We start from the raw sequence: 13,854 nt of genomic DNA on the forward strand, positions 1-13,854 counted from the left end.
AAGGATTGCTGAGAGATTAGACATGTTAGATAGTTTCAAAAAATATACCAATCACTGCACGTACTCCTGGAGAAGCATGGGTTAAAACATAAATATATCCATGTAGTCTTGAAGAACACAGCAAATTACAGGATAGTTTTTGCTTGTAAAATTTGGAAATAAGCTTACCTGAACCAAAGGTCTTGAAATAACCTGATTTCCAAAACACTGGTTTTTCACATATCAACATGTAACATGTTTATTTTAGGAGAGAATCCAGACTTCATATATATGTGTTTTGGAAGAGGAAGGAAAAGGAAAACGAAAACCAAAACTCCCCACAAAAATAACCCTTCACAAACCACTTATCATGATTTCATGATTGTGATTTACAGAAAAAAAACCCAAAAAAGTAATTGATCATGTGCTCTTTAGTCAGAAAAAAAATTAAATACCAGATCTTGTATATGGTAAAAAGGATATGTCCTAGTGTATACTAAACCAAGCAAGCAATTAAATTGAAATTTATTTATTTTTCCTCTTTCCCCCCCCCACAGGTAATCCTATGGGACAGCTCCCCATTAAATTTTAATTTCCATTATGATACTTTTAAAATCAATTTTATTGCAGCCAAACATTGTTCATATACCTGTCCATAAAATAAATTGTGATATATACACAACACTAAGTTACAGAGCATAAGTTTACAACTTTTGGAAGATTCTGTTTAACAAAATGGAAATTGAGTAACTTGAGTACTTGGAGAAAGTGAACTTCCTTATTTTGTTACAAATGTTTTTTGCCTCCCTGTACTCTAACCAGACCTAAACTGGTTTAATAAACTAACGTTACTGTGTAACATCTCACTGTTTTCTCTTATGTTCTGATTCTAGACAGAATTTTTCATATGCTTCTTCAATTTCTGGATCCATCTTGTTATCAAGATCATTAAAATACCTAAAAAAACAAAAACAAAAACCCCCACCAAAACTGTTAAGTTTACGTACAGATTTTCAGAAACAGTAAATAGGTGAAATATTTTACATAAACATCAAGGATAAAACAGAGCTTATGGGCCCTAGGAAAAAGCAGCATAGATATGTACAAATTACTACAGTGTTTGTCACCATTTTAGATCATCTTAGGCTGTCCACAGGTTAAAAGACAGAAATATTTCCAAGATGACAGAAAAATGCAATAATGTAATACAAGCTTTCAAAAATGCAATAACACATTTGCACAGATGCATTTACAAAAAAATATTATTAGCATCATATTAGCAAAATTTTAGTTGGTTAACATCCCAGTTCAAATACTGTGTCAACTCTCTTGGTTGCACACTAGTCAGAAAAATATATTTATATAGAACACCTGTATTCCTATTTGTTGATATATGAAAGAAGGCGACCTTACTTCACCTCCCTTTTGTATCTGCATTATATTACCTTCTATTACATGTTAACCAGTCTTTTGGAAAAGATCTGTCTTATTTAAGTCACAGAAAAGACTGTATCCCAACAATGATAATCAGTATTGTGCAGAGCGGAGACTAACAGAGTTTCAAAAAAATCAAGATGGGAAGTGATAGGGATCACTTAACAGCTTTTATTTTTCTCCTCACCGTTACTGAGCAGTAACTTGAGTGTTCCCTGTTTTCTCTAGGTCCAACTGGAGTTTTCATCACCATAAACTAGGACAACAGAGTTGTAGCTTGAACATGATAGTGTATATAATTCTAAACAGCCTTAAAAGAAATCAGCAGCTATTGACTCTCATAAAGGGTGCATTAGTTTCAGGTGCACAGTTTATTACCTTCTGTGGTTTAGTCCCAAACAAGGGAATCAGCATGCACATTAAAGCAGATAACATATTTATTTTGTTTGTTCTTCCTTTCCTGTAGAAGTGTAGACTTGAGAAGAAACTCAAGAACCCTTCTCCCTGATGTCAGTCATGAGAAATAGCTGATAGAGGATCAGGATAGATTTGTCTAAGCTTTTCTTAAGCCTTCAAAGAAGGTTCCACAGTCACCTTGCATGAAGATTGACTCACAGTCTTTCACATGCCACTTTTCAGATTTGCTGTGTTTAACTGCTGTCTGTATTCATTTTGCATTTAAGTTGTTCTAAACACAACAGTTCACAAGGGTAGTTTTTTCCACAATATGATCTTGTTGATTTCTGATGACATCACTAATTTATCTTCCAAAGTTCCTGTAACTCCCCTCAGCTAGTTGCCATCTAAAAGTTTTCTAATTTACTAACAAAAACAATGATCCAGACCAGCACTCTTATCACACAAACACAACACTGAAAATGCTTTTGAGTATCAAATCATGATCTAAAAGTCCTCCTTCATCCAGTACAGAGTTCAGAGCAATTTATTTTAGACTTTCTTTCACAGATTTCCTATCAAATTCTTATAAATTGGTGTCAGAAGGTGAGACTATATTCCCATCTACTGCTTCCCCTTTGGCCATTAATTGAGGGAATACTACTTATCCTGAAGAGAAAACCTTAACAACCTTCTCCCTTTGAAAAACACTGAAAGTTCTGTAATTATCTCTAGCTAGAATGAATTCAGGTTGTCTCACTACCAACACCTGAAGGTATGATGCATCATTTTGCTTGCAAATTTTTTTCTAAAATGCAGAAGAGAGTATGTTTGCATATGGGCAAAAATATATGAAGTTTAATTGCCCTACTCAGTTGGATAAATATAAAATGTTTCAAACTTGTGTGATTACAAACCAACTTACATCTGAACAAACACATAATAATTATTATTTAATTTTGCAATGGAAATTAATTTCATTTTTTACAAGACTGGATTCCTAAATTTGCAGTAAAAATAACTAGTGTTAAAAAAAAACCCAAAACCACCCCACAACAACTATCACTCAAAAAGAAAACATACTGATCTCCAGGTCCTGATAAAGCCACACCATTTTCTTCATAATCTGGAAACAAATCCTCTCTTTCAAGCAGTTCTTGGTATTTTTCTTGGTAATCTGCCATAGTAAAAATTAGACCCAGTAATATATTAGTCCTCTAAATTAATGTACATCTATACAGTTTGAAAATAGCCTATTTAATGAAACCATAAATGGTATGAAACATTATCGAAAAAACTCCCACTACAGTGTTTTCTCAGGACATCAATCAAACTCCAAGAATGATACCTACTTTCCCAAAGAAACAAAGGTAGTCACAGTTGTTTTTACCTCAAATGATGTTGTGCCATGTTGTGTTCAGATTATAGGAAACAAAGAAACAAATCCTTTTGCTACTAACAATGGACAAACAAAAGAGCTGTGGAAACCAAGTGCCGAGGACTATGGCACAAATTCTTCTGAACTATATGAACTCAACTGCACATTCTCCATTTCAAACATTTACCTTCTTTTAACACAGAATAAGGCATGTGTTACACAAAGCCAGGAGTTCAGCTACAATTTTGTCTGTTAAATTGTATGAGTTTCAAATATTTTAAGAACAACTTTTTATGTGCTTCAACAGGACATAATTGCAACTTTTTAAAGATTGAGAAAACAGGGGACATACCCGGATCTGCTGCAGTGAAAGGAACGCCATCAGAAGTGTAAAATGTTGGTTCATTCTAAGAATAAAGTTATACGGTAAGTTATATGAGTTCAGAGACAGATGTTTGTAGCTTTTAGCAATATGATTGTCTATGAATCAAATTCATATTAAACTAAGGAACTGAAATATCAGTACATTCTTACCATAAAATAGTTAGGGTCATTTTCAGGAGTAGCTTTTGTATGTGGAGAAGTTTCATGAACTCTACCCCAGTTACTTGATCGTAGTTCCACTACTTTCAGAAGCATATGTTTCACATCTCTGAAAAAACAAAAGCAGCACAAAAGTTAGAATGATTTGTGCAAAACAATAATTGGGCTAATGGCTGGCAAATGGGGGAGGGAAAGGACTTAAACCAGACAAACAGAAAACAAACAGAAAATAAACATACACAAACATCTCATTAAGTGGAACATTAATCTCTAGTAAAAGATAAAAAACAGAACAAAACCAAAACTGAAAGAAACACTCCCCCCACAATTGCTACATGAAAGTGACCAACATACCTTACTTTTTATAAATGAAAGTTTTTAAAGAAACATTTTGGACATGGTCATTATTCTTGAAGATTTTTAAGATGCTCTGTTTAATATAAAAGCAAAACTGCAAACAAATTTATCTTCTCACCTGCTACAGTTTGCATCCAACACAACATTTTCAATTCTCTGAATCACTTCCTCCATATCATTCTTTCCTTTTTCTTTCCAGGCATCTTCTAAAACTGAGCCTGTCAACTAAAGACAAGGTATTAGGTTTTGTTGGGGATTTTTTTACTTAGTATTTTTTTTTCTCTTTTAAAGTGAATTATAAAAGTTTAAGAAACTGTCAACAAAAGAGTTTCTTTAGCAATTCATAGCATTTAGATTCATTATGTGACTACCTATTGAAGGTTCCAATCTTCGACATCTTTTTGTTGAACAGATTAATGACCACATAAATAGTTTATTTTAGACTACAGACAGTATGGTAACTCTATGTCCAATGTTGCCTAGAATTTCACAGCCACTTCCCTCATTTCAGTCTTGAAATGTGATTTTGAAACAACTCTTCAGTGATTTAATTACACTGCGAAACAGTCACATTACAACAAAATAAGTTTTTTAATATTGCAGTGATTTCTTGTAAAAAAGTGTTACATTTCATCATCTTTCTGAGACTGTGTATCAGTGGGACATGGACCATACTATTACTTGTGTCACGTCGACACAAAAATATTACAACATTCTGAATCCTGCTGAAAGGACTAACAGCATTTGTCAGATCTTAATTGCTTTAAATACATGCTATGAAAAAAGAGACCATATTTTTGCAGATGATGCCACAGGCTTACCTGATAATAACAATAGGCTAGTTAGCTTTAGAAAGACTTCAGTCAACATACCTAGAATCAGATATGCCACAGAATTTCACCTGGGTATGTGTAAAGAGGAGCCAAGAATTATCTGACCAAGCCAACTTGAGTTTTAATACATAAAATCTATGAGACTGAAACTGTTGCTGAGAGAGTGTTAGCAGCAGACAGTCTAGAACTGCTATGGATAAAAGCTTTTTCTGTTAAGAACAGGTACTTAATTCATTGTCCAATAATTGTACAGTAGGAGATAAGAGTTAAACTACAAAAAATTAATTTTCCCACTATGGTCAAACTTAACAGCAGTTCCTAATCTACTCTGCATAAATACTACATGATCTAAAAATGCTTGGAAAGGTGTCTGATGATACAAAGGAATAAAATGCAAATATAAAAGCAAGCACTTGTTTCACATTCCCAGTTTTCTACTGCGGTCCTGCATTGATCCTAGGTAATTAGATAACAACTCTAAGACAGTTTAATTAAAAATAAATATACCACAAAGCAAATAAGTGAAAAGCCTGTATCTACCACTATATTAAATTGAAAGGACAACAGGAGACATCTATTGCTTCAGTAGTGAATCCAGTGTTTGATGAGGTAGCCCAGTCTAGCTACAGATACACTTCAACATTTTTAGATACTTGGAGCTTCCCTCTTCATTCAGGACTATGATGATATATTAAAAGAAATTAAAAACCAACTTTTTTTCTTATTTAAAACTACTGTCTCACCTTGAGCAGTTTCACTGCACACATCAAATTATTATCCACAGGGTTAGAGAAGAGCACATTTAGTAATTCCCGAAGGCCTTCTTGAAGAATTTCTGCTCGTGTGACCTGTCCCTTTGTTCCTTTAATCTGCAAAATATATTTAAAGAAAACAAAACCCAACTACATTTAAAAGACTTAAGTTTTAGAAATTAATTTAGTCACATTTTCTCTCTCAGATGCTGTATGATTTGGTTTGTGATTAACATAGTTGAGCTCTTCAGTTGAAAGAACACGTCAAATACCGTAACTATTTCTAGAATATAGAGTAGTATCCTTGCAATTCTGACATATACATAACAATGCTTGCCTAGCATTTTTTCATTGCTAATAAATTGCTAAGAAAAGCTGAAAAATGCCTGGCAAGTGATCCACATCATCCCAAATTCTCAGAATCCCATGCTCTTTTCCCATCCTACATTATGCATTCTCTGCAGCTGTAGAGTACCTTACTTCTAGAAGGCATTCTTTATATATTTTAAAATTAGAAAAAAATGCTTTAAAAATAAATGGTACTCCAAACCGGGCAACTTCCCCTTCCCCAAATCCTTTGGAAAGCTTCCTTTTTACTTCTAGTAAGTGAAAATTAGATTTCAAGGCCCACTTATGAATAAAAATGGAAGTGTCAGAGTTTTCTTTCCTCATGCCAGCAGAACATTTTAGTAGTGTTTGCTTAAATCAAACCTTTGAAATAATTCAGTGAAAAATATATTTTAAGGACACTACACAGTAGTCAGTGAACTTACTGAACTCATGGGTATAAGAGTCAAAGAACTTTTATGTGTACATACATTTTTTTGTACATATCAGAAACAAAAAAACTGATCTAAATACAAAATTTCATGCTTCATGCATAAGCCAAGGACTCAACCTTCAGAAAAAATATCTTTCAAGGTCTGCATTTTTATTGTTCACTTTGAAGATGCCCATGCCTTCCTCAAGCATTTGAAAATAGCTCCTATTAGTGGCTGAATACTGAATTACATGGGTTATTGATATCTATCTGCTTCTGCTAGGTTGTAACATTTTCTATGTTGTTTAAGTGTAGTAATCTGGTGGGTTTACCAGACAAAAACAAATACCAAAAGGTTCATTCCCAAGGCGGTTTATGGCTGGTTCTTTTTAGGTATTCTTATACTGTTTTTTAAATCTTTATATATTTCTCTTCTGATGATCTTGTCCTTTTTCGTTTATCTGTTTCTTGGACACACATTATAATTAAACTGTTCTTAAGTTCTTTTACTTTATTCCCTTTTCCCTTTAAAAAAACAAACTCAAAAAACTCACACCTTAAATGATATTCCATTTTAGTGTTTACTTAAACACAACAAAAATTAATGAATATGAATGACATACAACTTTCTTCTTACCTCTAGGTTAAGGTAAAGTTCAGCTAAGAACAACACAAAGGAATGAAATTGTTTTCGAGCAGTCTCATCTCCTTTGGCAGCTTCATCTCTGTTTTCATACTCTGTTTGGCACCTGAAAACATTAAAGCAAAAATCAAATAATCTATAGACAACCTAACATATGCAGCATGCTACTTATTTAGTAGAATGCTAAGAACTTATTCACTGCATTAGAACTATTAAATACTGAATAGTAGGAACTTTGATTTGTGAAGGAAGTGAGAGGACTTCACAAAGGATGCAGATTTTTGTTCTTCTAGGTGAGCACTGAGGTATCTGAGAAAGCAAAACGAAATAGGGAAAACTACAACATGTAAAAATTAAGACAGTTACACAGTTTATATATCAGAATATGGGTCCAGGAAGTTGAACATGGGCAGACAAACATCAACAGAAATAAAATACGTGTACTCTGAAAGATGTTTTCCCCCTTTCAGGGTGCTGCCCACATTGTTTTAGATGCCTTTACATTTATTTGATAAATTCTTTATCCTACCATTTTAAGTGACAGAAGCAAAATTTAGATATAAATGCAAACAGTTAGGATTAAGATAACATCACAGTGAGGTAATTTTTTAGTATTCAAAAACGGTGTTCTTTTAAGTTTATCATGCATTTACTCCTAAAAATAGGTGGACTAAGTGAAACTTTTAAAGTAAGAATCAAGTCTGGAGCTTAGGAAGACAAAAGTCCTTAAAGAAAAAGACTAATTTCTAAAGACTTCTGAATTATTAAAGTCTACTATTCCTTCAAGTGTCATACAGTAAGATTTAAAAGGAAATACATCCATTTAAAAAATGTTGCATTTTTGTCAACTGTGAAGTCTAATCATTACTAAACCTTAATCCCCCAAATTCTGTAGTAAGTGAAAATTGAAGAAATTTATCCTTCGTGATTTTATGTATCATAGGTGTAAAGTCAGTGAGCAAACCAACAAACTTTTCACAGCAACTCCAGCCAGAAAAGAATTAAAGAAAAAACACAATGAAATAAGCCCTGGCAAGAGTCAAAGGACAAAGACAGTACATATACATGCAATTAGTACACATTTAAAGTTGACTACTGTGGCAGGCACTTTTTTCTCCTCTTAGGATTTTTTTATAGAGGAGCACAGAGAGAAGAAAGAGAAAACAATTTCTATTTCTGCTCCTTGTTTTTCCCATGTGGAATGTGTTTGGATAATTGTTTATCTGGGGTGATTGCTTGATTAGATTCTGGTGAGGATTGTTTGAGCCTGATGGCAAATCAAATCCACCTGTGTCTAGACTCTCGCAAGAGGGTCGCGAGTTAGATATGGTAGTTAGAAAAAGTAGGTATGTAGTTTTAGTATCTCCTTTAAATAGTATATTAATGTATTATAGTATAGTTATAATAAAGAAATCATTCAACCTTCTGAACTAGAGTCAAACATCATCATTTCTTCCCACTGGGTTCACCTGCATTTACAATAGACTACCTTTTGAATTTACCCTATAACTTGGTATCAGTACAATATACTCAACTTAAAGGAGCCTACAGAATTTGGAGTCCTATTTTCATATTAAAAATATATGTGTTAGATATCTAGTATGTACCTATGCTTTAATAATCCTCAATCTAATTTTCTATTTTAAATATGCACAGTATGTTAAGAGTTACATACAGAAAAGGAAGACAACCTGAGAAAGCAGCAGGCTTAAAATGACACACTGATACTGACCTTTGAAGTAACAACTGCCGAAAGCTCCCACTTTGTGTACTAATGGTTAGATTATGAGATAGATAGTTACATAATCGTGCTCCCATGTAGGAAAAATTTGGGACAGATGTGGCCTTCCAAAATAAAAGTGGAAAAATAAATTATTCATAGCAGTCATGATTAGGTTATCAGGAAATATCTTTAAGAGATTTTTGAAAATCTGTCTTTAACAACAGTTGACTAGACAATTGCAGAACAGAAGATTAATAATTACTATTTCTCATGTTAATTTTTCTCTCATAAACACTTTGCTATATGCATTTCAGCACTTTGAAGTTCATTATATTGATTTTGTGGCTTTAAGAAAATAACCAGCATTGTGCCATTTGTTCTCAATTCTACTTCTCCATTGTGACCTACACCAAAGAGTATCTGAAAGTCACTTTCAAACTGTTAATAAAAAAAAAAAAACAAAAAACAAAAAACCAAAACAAACCCAAGAGTAGACATTAAGACTTTTTTCAAGGACCAAACAGTGTGTTAAAATAAATATATCACCTTCATTCAGTCTAAGAGCTATTTATCCCAGATTTTTATTTTTGGGAATAAGGAACGCTCAGGGAAAGAGTACGAGAACATGGTAAGTAAAGATAAATACTTTCTCCTGTACATGCTCCAGCAAACTTCTGATTCAGATATTAAAACTGTATCAATACAGTTAATAGTTCTTGAAAAGTCCTTTTTTCTAAAACAAGTCCTGTTACTTTGAATATTTATACTTTTATAATCTAAAAACAGGTGGTGGCAACGAAATTCCACAACATAAGTTATACATTGTCTGAAAAATATTTTGCTTTGAAACTGATACTTGAAAATTCCAAGAGGTGGTAAAAGTAATTTGGAATCCATTAGTGTTTACATTCAACCTCTCTTAGAACTTAAAGTAGAACATTCCCTTATTTTGGCAATTTATTACTGCTCATTTGTTTTGAGCTCTCTTCTAACAAGACTTGAATTTGATATCATTTCTCAGATATAGTTTCAGTGAGAAGAGGCTCTGGTCTAAGTAATTTTATCAGCTCTGCCTAACCCCCCCCCCCCCCCCCCCATGGATGCTAAGAATTCATTAAACTTTTCCTTTGGCTTTATCATCTTCGAACATTCCTTTCACATCTATCAGTGCTACAACTTTAGTTTCCAGTAAGAGGCATATGAAATAGCTAACGAGCATTTTGGTGCTTTAGTTCAATCAGTTGCTTGGACTTGAAGAGGTGGCCCCCTTTTTATAAGGCAAAATATGTCACTTAAATTACACTTCTCTTTCCTAAGGGAAAAAAAAAAAAACAAACCCAAAACCAACCTCAACCAAAAAAAAAGCCACAAACAAACAAAAAACCCCAAAACCACCATAAAACACACAAAACAAACCACCAAAATCCCACCAAAACAAACTACCACACAGTCAAAACCAAAAACTACTTCAAACATCATCTGTATTTTTTTAAACCATTAGCTTCCCAATCAGTTGGTCTGTATTTGTGGTTGCATCAAATACTGAAACAATGCTATCTGGGGTATTCTGACCTGGCATAGCACACAGAGACTAAATAAATAAATAAATAAATCTCATATCTTACTAACCACTCATTATAGTACAATAATGTCTTTCCTGAATTATTGTTGCTTTGTAATCCCAGTTTATCTCCAAATCCAAAAAAGTCAAAATCTAAGCATGAAGGCTAGCCTACCAATACATATCTTGAGAAATTTTACTTGCTGTAGCAGCAACAGTACACCATACTAACTACACAATAGTCAAGACTTCTTAAGCAATGAAGTCAGATGCTTCTCAGTTAAGGAAGGCACATCTAACCCTACCACTGGACTTGTTTTAAATAGGGGGAGAGAAAAAGAGGCAACATTAAAATACTTATCTTAAACAAGAGTCAATTTATTAAACATCTATGAAGTTTCTTCAAATAAAGTTATATGGAATATTTTCATCTTTTATTAACTTTTCTCCATGTGTCCAAATAAAGGATGAAAAAATTATGCTGCCAAACACAGCACAAGTAATCTGAATGTATAACTAAACTGTTCTTAATTAAATGTGTATCAATTCTGTATTATAGTAAGAAACTTAAGACTCTACAGTTCTTAAGACTCTACACAATACATGACAATCATGTAGGTTCTACATACCCCAGATTATTTCACAGGAAAAAAATCTGCAATATCTGCACTTAAAAGGTGCATAAAGTTTACATTCTTCAATGTAGAATTTGAAAGCAACTCAGGATAATGGGAGATACCTAATGTAATAAATAGCAAGCAGAAGTGTGACTTCATTTTCTGCAGCAAGCCCAGAAGACAGTAGCAGCAGCTCATTTGCTAAACAACACAGATTAAGCTGGTTTTTCCAATAGCTCCCCCAATTAGTACAGAGTTCAGCTCAAGGTCTCTGTCCTCGTTTCCATGACCATCAATGGGACTAGACCGAGGTACCAGCAGACTAACTTTCCTTTTTTTCTAATTATGATGTTCTGAAATAGTTATAATACCAAATTAAGAACAAAGCCTGTCAGTAAAAAAGAGCATTTCCCAAAGTAGGTATCATTTTTTTTAAATACAAAAGAACAAAAAATATCTATTATGAAGAATATTTTTGTAGGATAGAATAAAAATGTACAACTGACAGTCCCTGCTATGTAAATCCAGCAATTCAAATATAACTTCTTTAATGAACTGCTGTAATTTCAACTCTAGTATGTGATCTGAGAGATTCAAATACACAACAAAGGAAACAGAGTAAATTAGGGAAATTTATCAATCAGCCAAGTATATCTCACTTGAGATATCATTACAATTTATTGAGAAAAATCTTTTGCTATACATTTCAGTCTAAAAAGAAAAATTCAAACCACTAAAATACTATGTAGGCACAATGATATAACAAATAATACTAGCATGCATATCTTGCACACTAGGTAACAGAGGCATAACATCCATGTTAAGACAGAATACACAGGCTACCTGTTGATATATGAGTTCAACAAGTTCTTGCAAAGTTTCATCCGCAGTGACCCAGCCATTCACTGTTTCGGCAAAGTGCTCTATTTCAGTTTCAAAACAACCTGGTTGCTCAGCGAGGTGATTTAGAAAGTCTTGTACATATTCTGCCAAAGTCAGATAGCCATCATATTCATCTTCAAAGGAAGAATCCTATAGCAGTGAAAGAATATACCAGCTATTTAAAAGAAACCTTAAATAGTCACACTTACTATCTCCAGAAGTAACCAGAGCCCTTAGTCTTGAGTAACTCCTGATGCTCTGCATACTTGATAGTGATCTTTATTACACATTTCACTTAAACATTTTTAGCAAATATAGACCTCTGCAACAAAAAGCTCCAGTAGTCAAGAACTAGGTAACATGTTTTTATAGAGATTAAGGTCTCCCAGCAAAACACATAAAAAGACAGATTAAAAAGAAATTAGTTTGCCAAGTTGACTGTAAGATTAACTAACAAACTAACACGTAAGTATACCTGCTAAGAATAAAATTACCAAACTGAGGCTCAACACCCTTTCCTGATGCACACACAAACTTTGCTACAGCTATATGAACTGTAGAAGAAAAAATAATTGAAAATTGGAAACAAAATATTTTGAGCTTACCTAGAGTACAAAAGTGCTCCAAAATATTCAGGAGGGGGAGAAATTGCAGAAATACAATACAGTATAATGTTCCCATGTATAAAATACAGGCAGGAAATAATGCATACTTTATCAATGTTTACGCTCCTGCTGATGGAACAGAAAGCTGCCCTACTGGGTTTGTGTGGCCAGGTTTTGGTAGCAGGGGGAACTGCAGAGGTAGCTTCTGTGAGAAGCTGCTGGAAGCTTCCCCCATGTCTGGCAGAGCCAACACCAACCGGCTCCAAGATGGACTTGCCACTGGCCAAGCCTGAGTCAATCAGAGATGGCAGTGATGCCTCAGGGATAACATAGTTAAGAAGAAAAAAAGTTATTGCACAGATGTAATTGGGGCCAGAGGAGAGTGAAGTGAGAATATGTGAGAGGAACAACTCTGCAGACACCAAGGTCAGTGCAGAAGGAGGGGCAGGAGGTGCTCCAGGCACTGGAGCTGATTCCCCTGCAGCCTGTGGTGAAAACCATGGTGAAACAGCTGTGCCCCTGCAGCCCAGGGAGGGCCACAGGAATACAGAGATCCACCTGCAGCTTCTGAAAGAGCCCATGCTGGAGCAGGGGATGCCTGAGAGGAGGCTGTGACTCTATGAGATGCCTGTGCTGGAGCAGGGTCCTGGCAGGGACCTACAGACCCGTGGAGAGAGGAGTCCACACTGGAGCAGGTTTCCTGGTAGGACTTGTGACCCTGTGGGGGACCCACGCTGGAGCAGGCTGTGCCTGAAGGACTGACCCTGTGTAAGAGTGACCCACGGTGGAGCAGTCTGGGGAGAGCTGTTGCCTATGGGTGGACTCACACTGGAGAAGTTCATGGAGAACTAGCTCCCATGGGAGGGACTCCATGCTGGAGCAAGGGAAAGACTGACTCCTCTCCCAGAGCAGTGGCAGGAACAATGGGCGATGAACTGACCATAACCTCCATTCCTGTCTCCCTGTGCTGATGAGGGTGGAGAAGGTAGAGCTGGGAAAGGGAGGGAAGGTGTTTTTAAGGTCTTATTTTACTTCTCATTATCCTGCTCTGATTTTGTTAGTAATAAATTCAATTAATATCTCTAATTCAAGCCTGTTTTGCTCATGGACAGTATTTGGTGAGTGATCTACTCTTGGTCCTTTCCTCAACTCATGAACATTTGTTATATTTTCTCGCCCCTGTCCAGCTGCAGAGGGGAGGGAGAGAGAGGCTTTGGTGGGTGCCTGGCATTCAACCAGGGGCAACCCACTAATTTTGTCCATTCAAAAATGAATGTATGTAAGTCTCTAAAGTCAATGCTGTCCTGGATAATTACAATGATAGTATATGAGAGGAATAGCATAGGAAGCAACATACTTTGTGATGTAACTAGTAATAACACAGTACCAGT

The 13,854-nt window shown here is 35.0% G+C and overlaps 1 protein-coding gene across 3 annotated transcripts in view; it reads right to left on the bottom strand.

The window, feature by feature from the left end:
- Window positions 1-583: 583 nt before the first annotated feature.
- Window positions 584-13,854, bottom strand: part of LOC128822720 (polyadenylate-binding protein-interacting protein 1-like) — a 30,139-nt gene continuing 16,868 nt past the window's right edge. For 2 of the 3 annotated variants that reach the window (XM_054004533.1, XM_054004535.1), the window contains exons 3-11: window positions 11,820-12,008; window positions 8,808-8,920; window positions 7,070-7,181; window positions 5,664-5,789; window positions 4,206-4,312; window positions 3,722-3,839; window positions 3,540-3,594; window positions 2,893-2,986; window positions 584-936 (exon numbers count right to left, since the gene is read on the bottom strand). In XM_054004533.1, the coding sequence (XP_053860508.1) occupies window positions 843-936; window positions 2,893-2,986; window positions 3,540-3,594; window positions 3,722-3,839; window positions 4,206-4,312; window positions 5,664-5,789; window positions 7,070-7,181; window positions 8,808-8,920; window positions 11,820-12,008 (1,008 nt within the window). In that variant the 3' untranslated portion in view covers window positions 584-842. The remainder of the gene's footprint in view (window positions 937-2,892; window positions 2,987-3,539; window positions 3,595-3,721; window positions 3,840-4,205; window positions 4,313-5,663; window positions 5,790-7,069; window positions 7,182-8,807; window positions 8,921-11,819; window positions 12,009-13,854) is intronic. The other variant, XM_054004534.1, reaches the window with a different exon arrangement.

This window comes from Vidua macroura, assembly GCF_024509145.1.
Source record: "Vidua macroura isolate BioBank_ID:100142 chromosome W unlocalized genomic scaffold, ASM2450914v1 whyW_random_scaffold_30, whole genome shotgun sequence".
Lineage (NCBI taxonomy): Eukaryota > Metazoa > Chordata > Aves > Passeriformes > Viduidae > Vidua > Vidua macroura.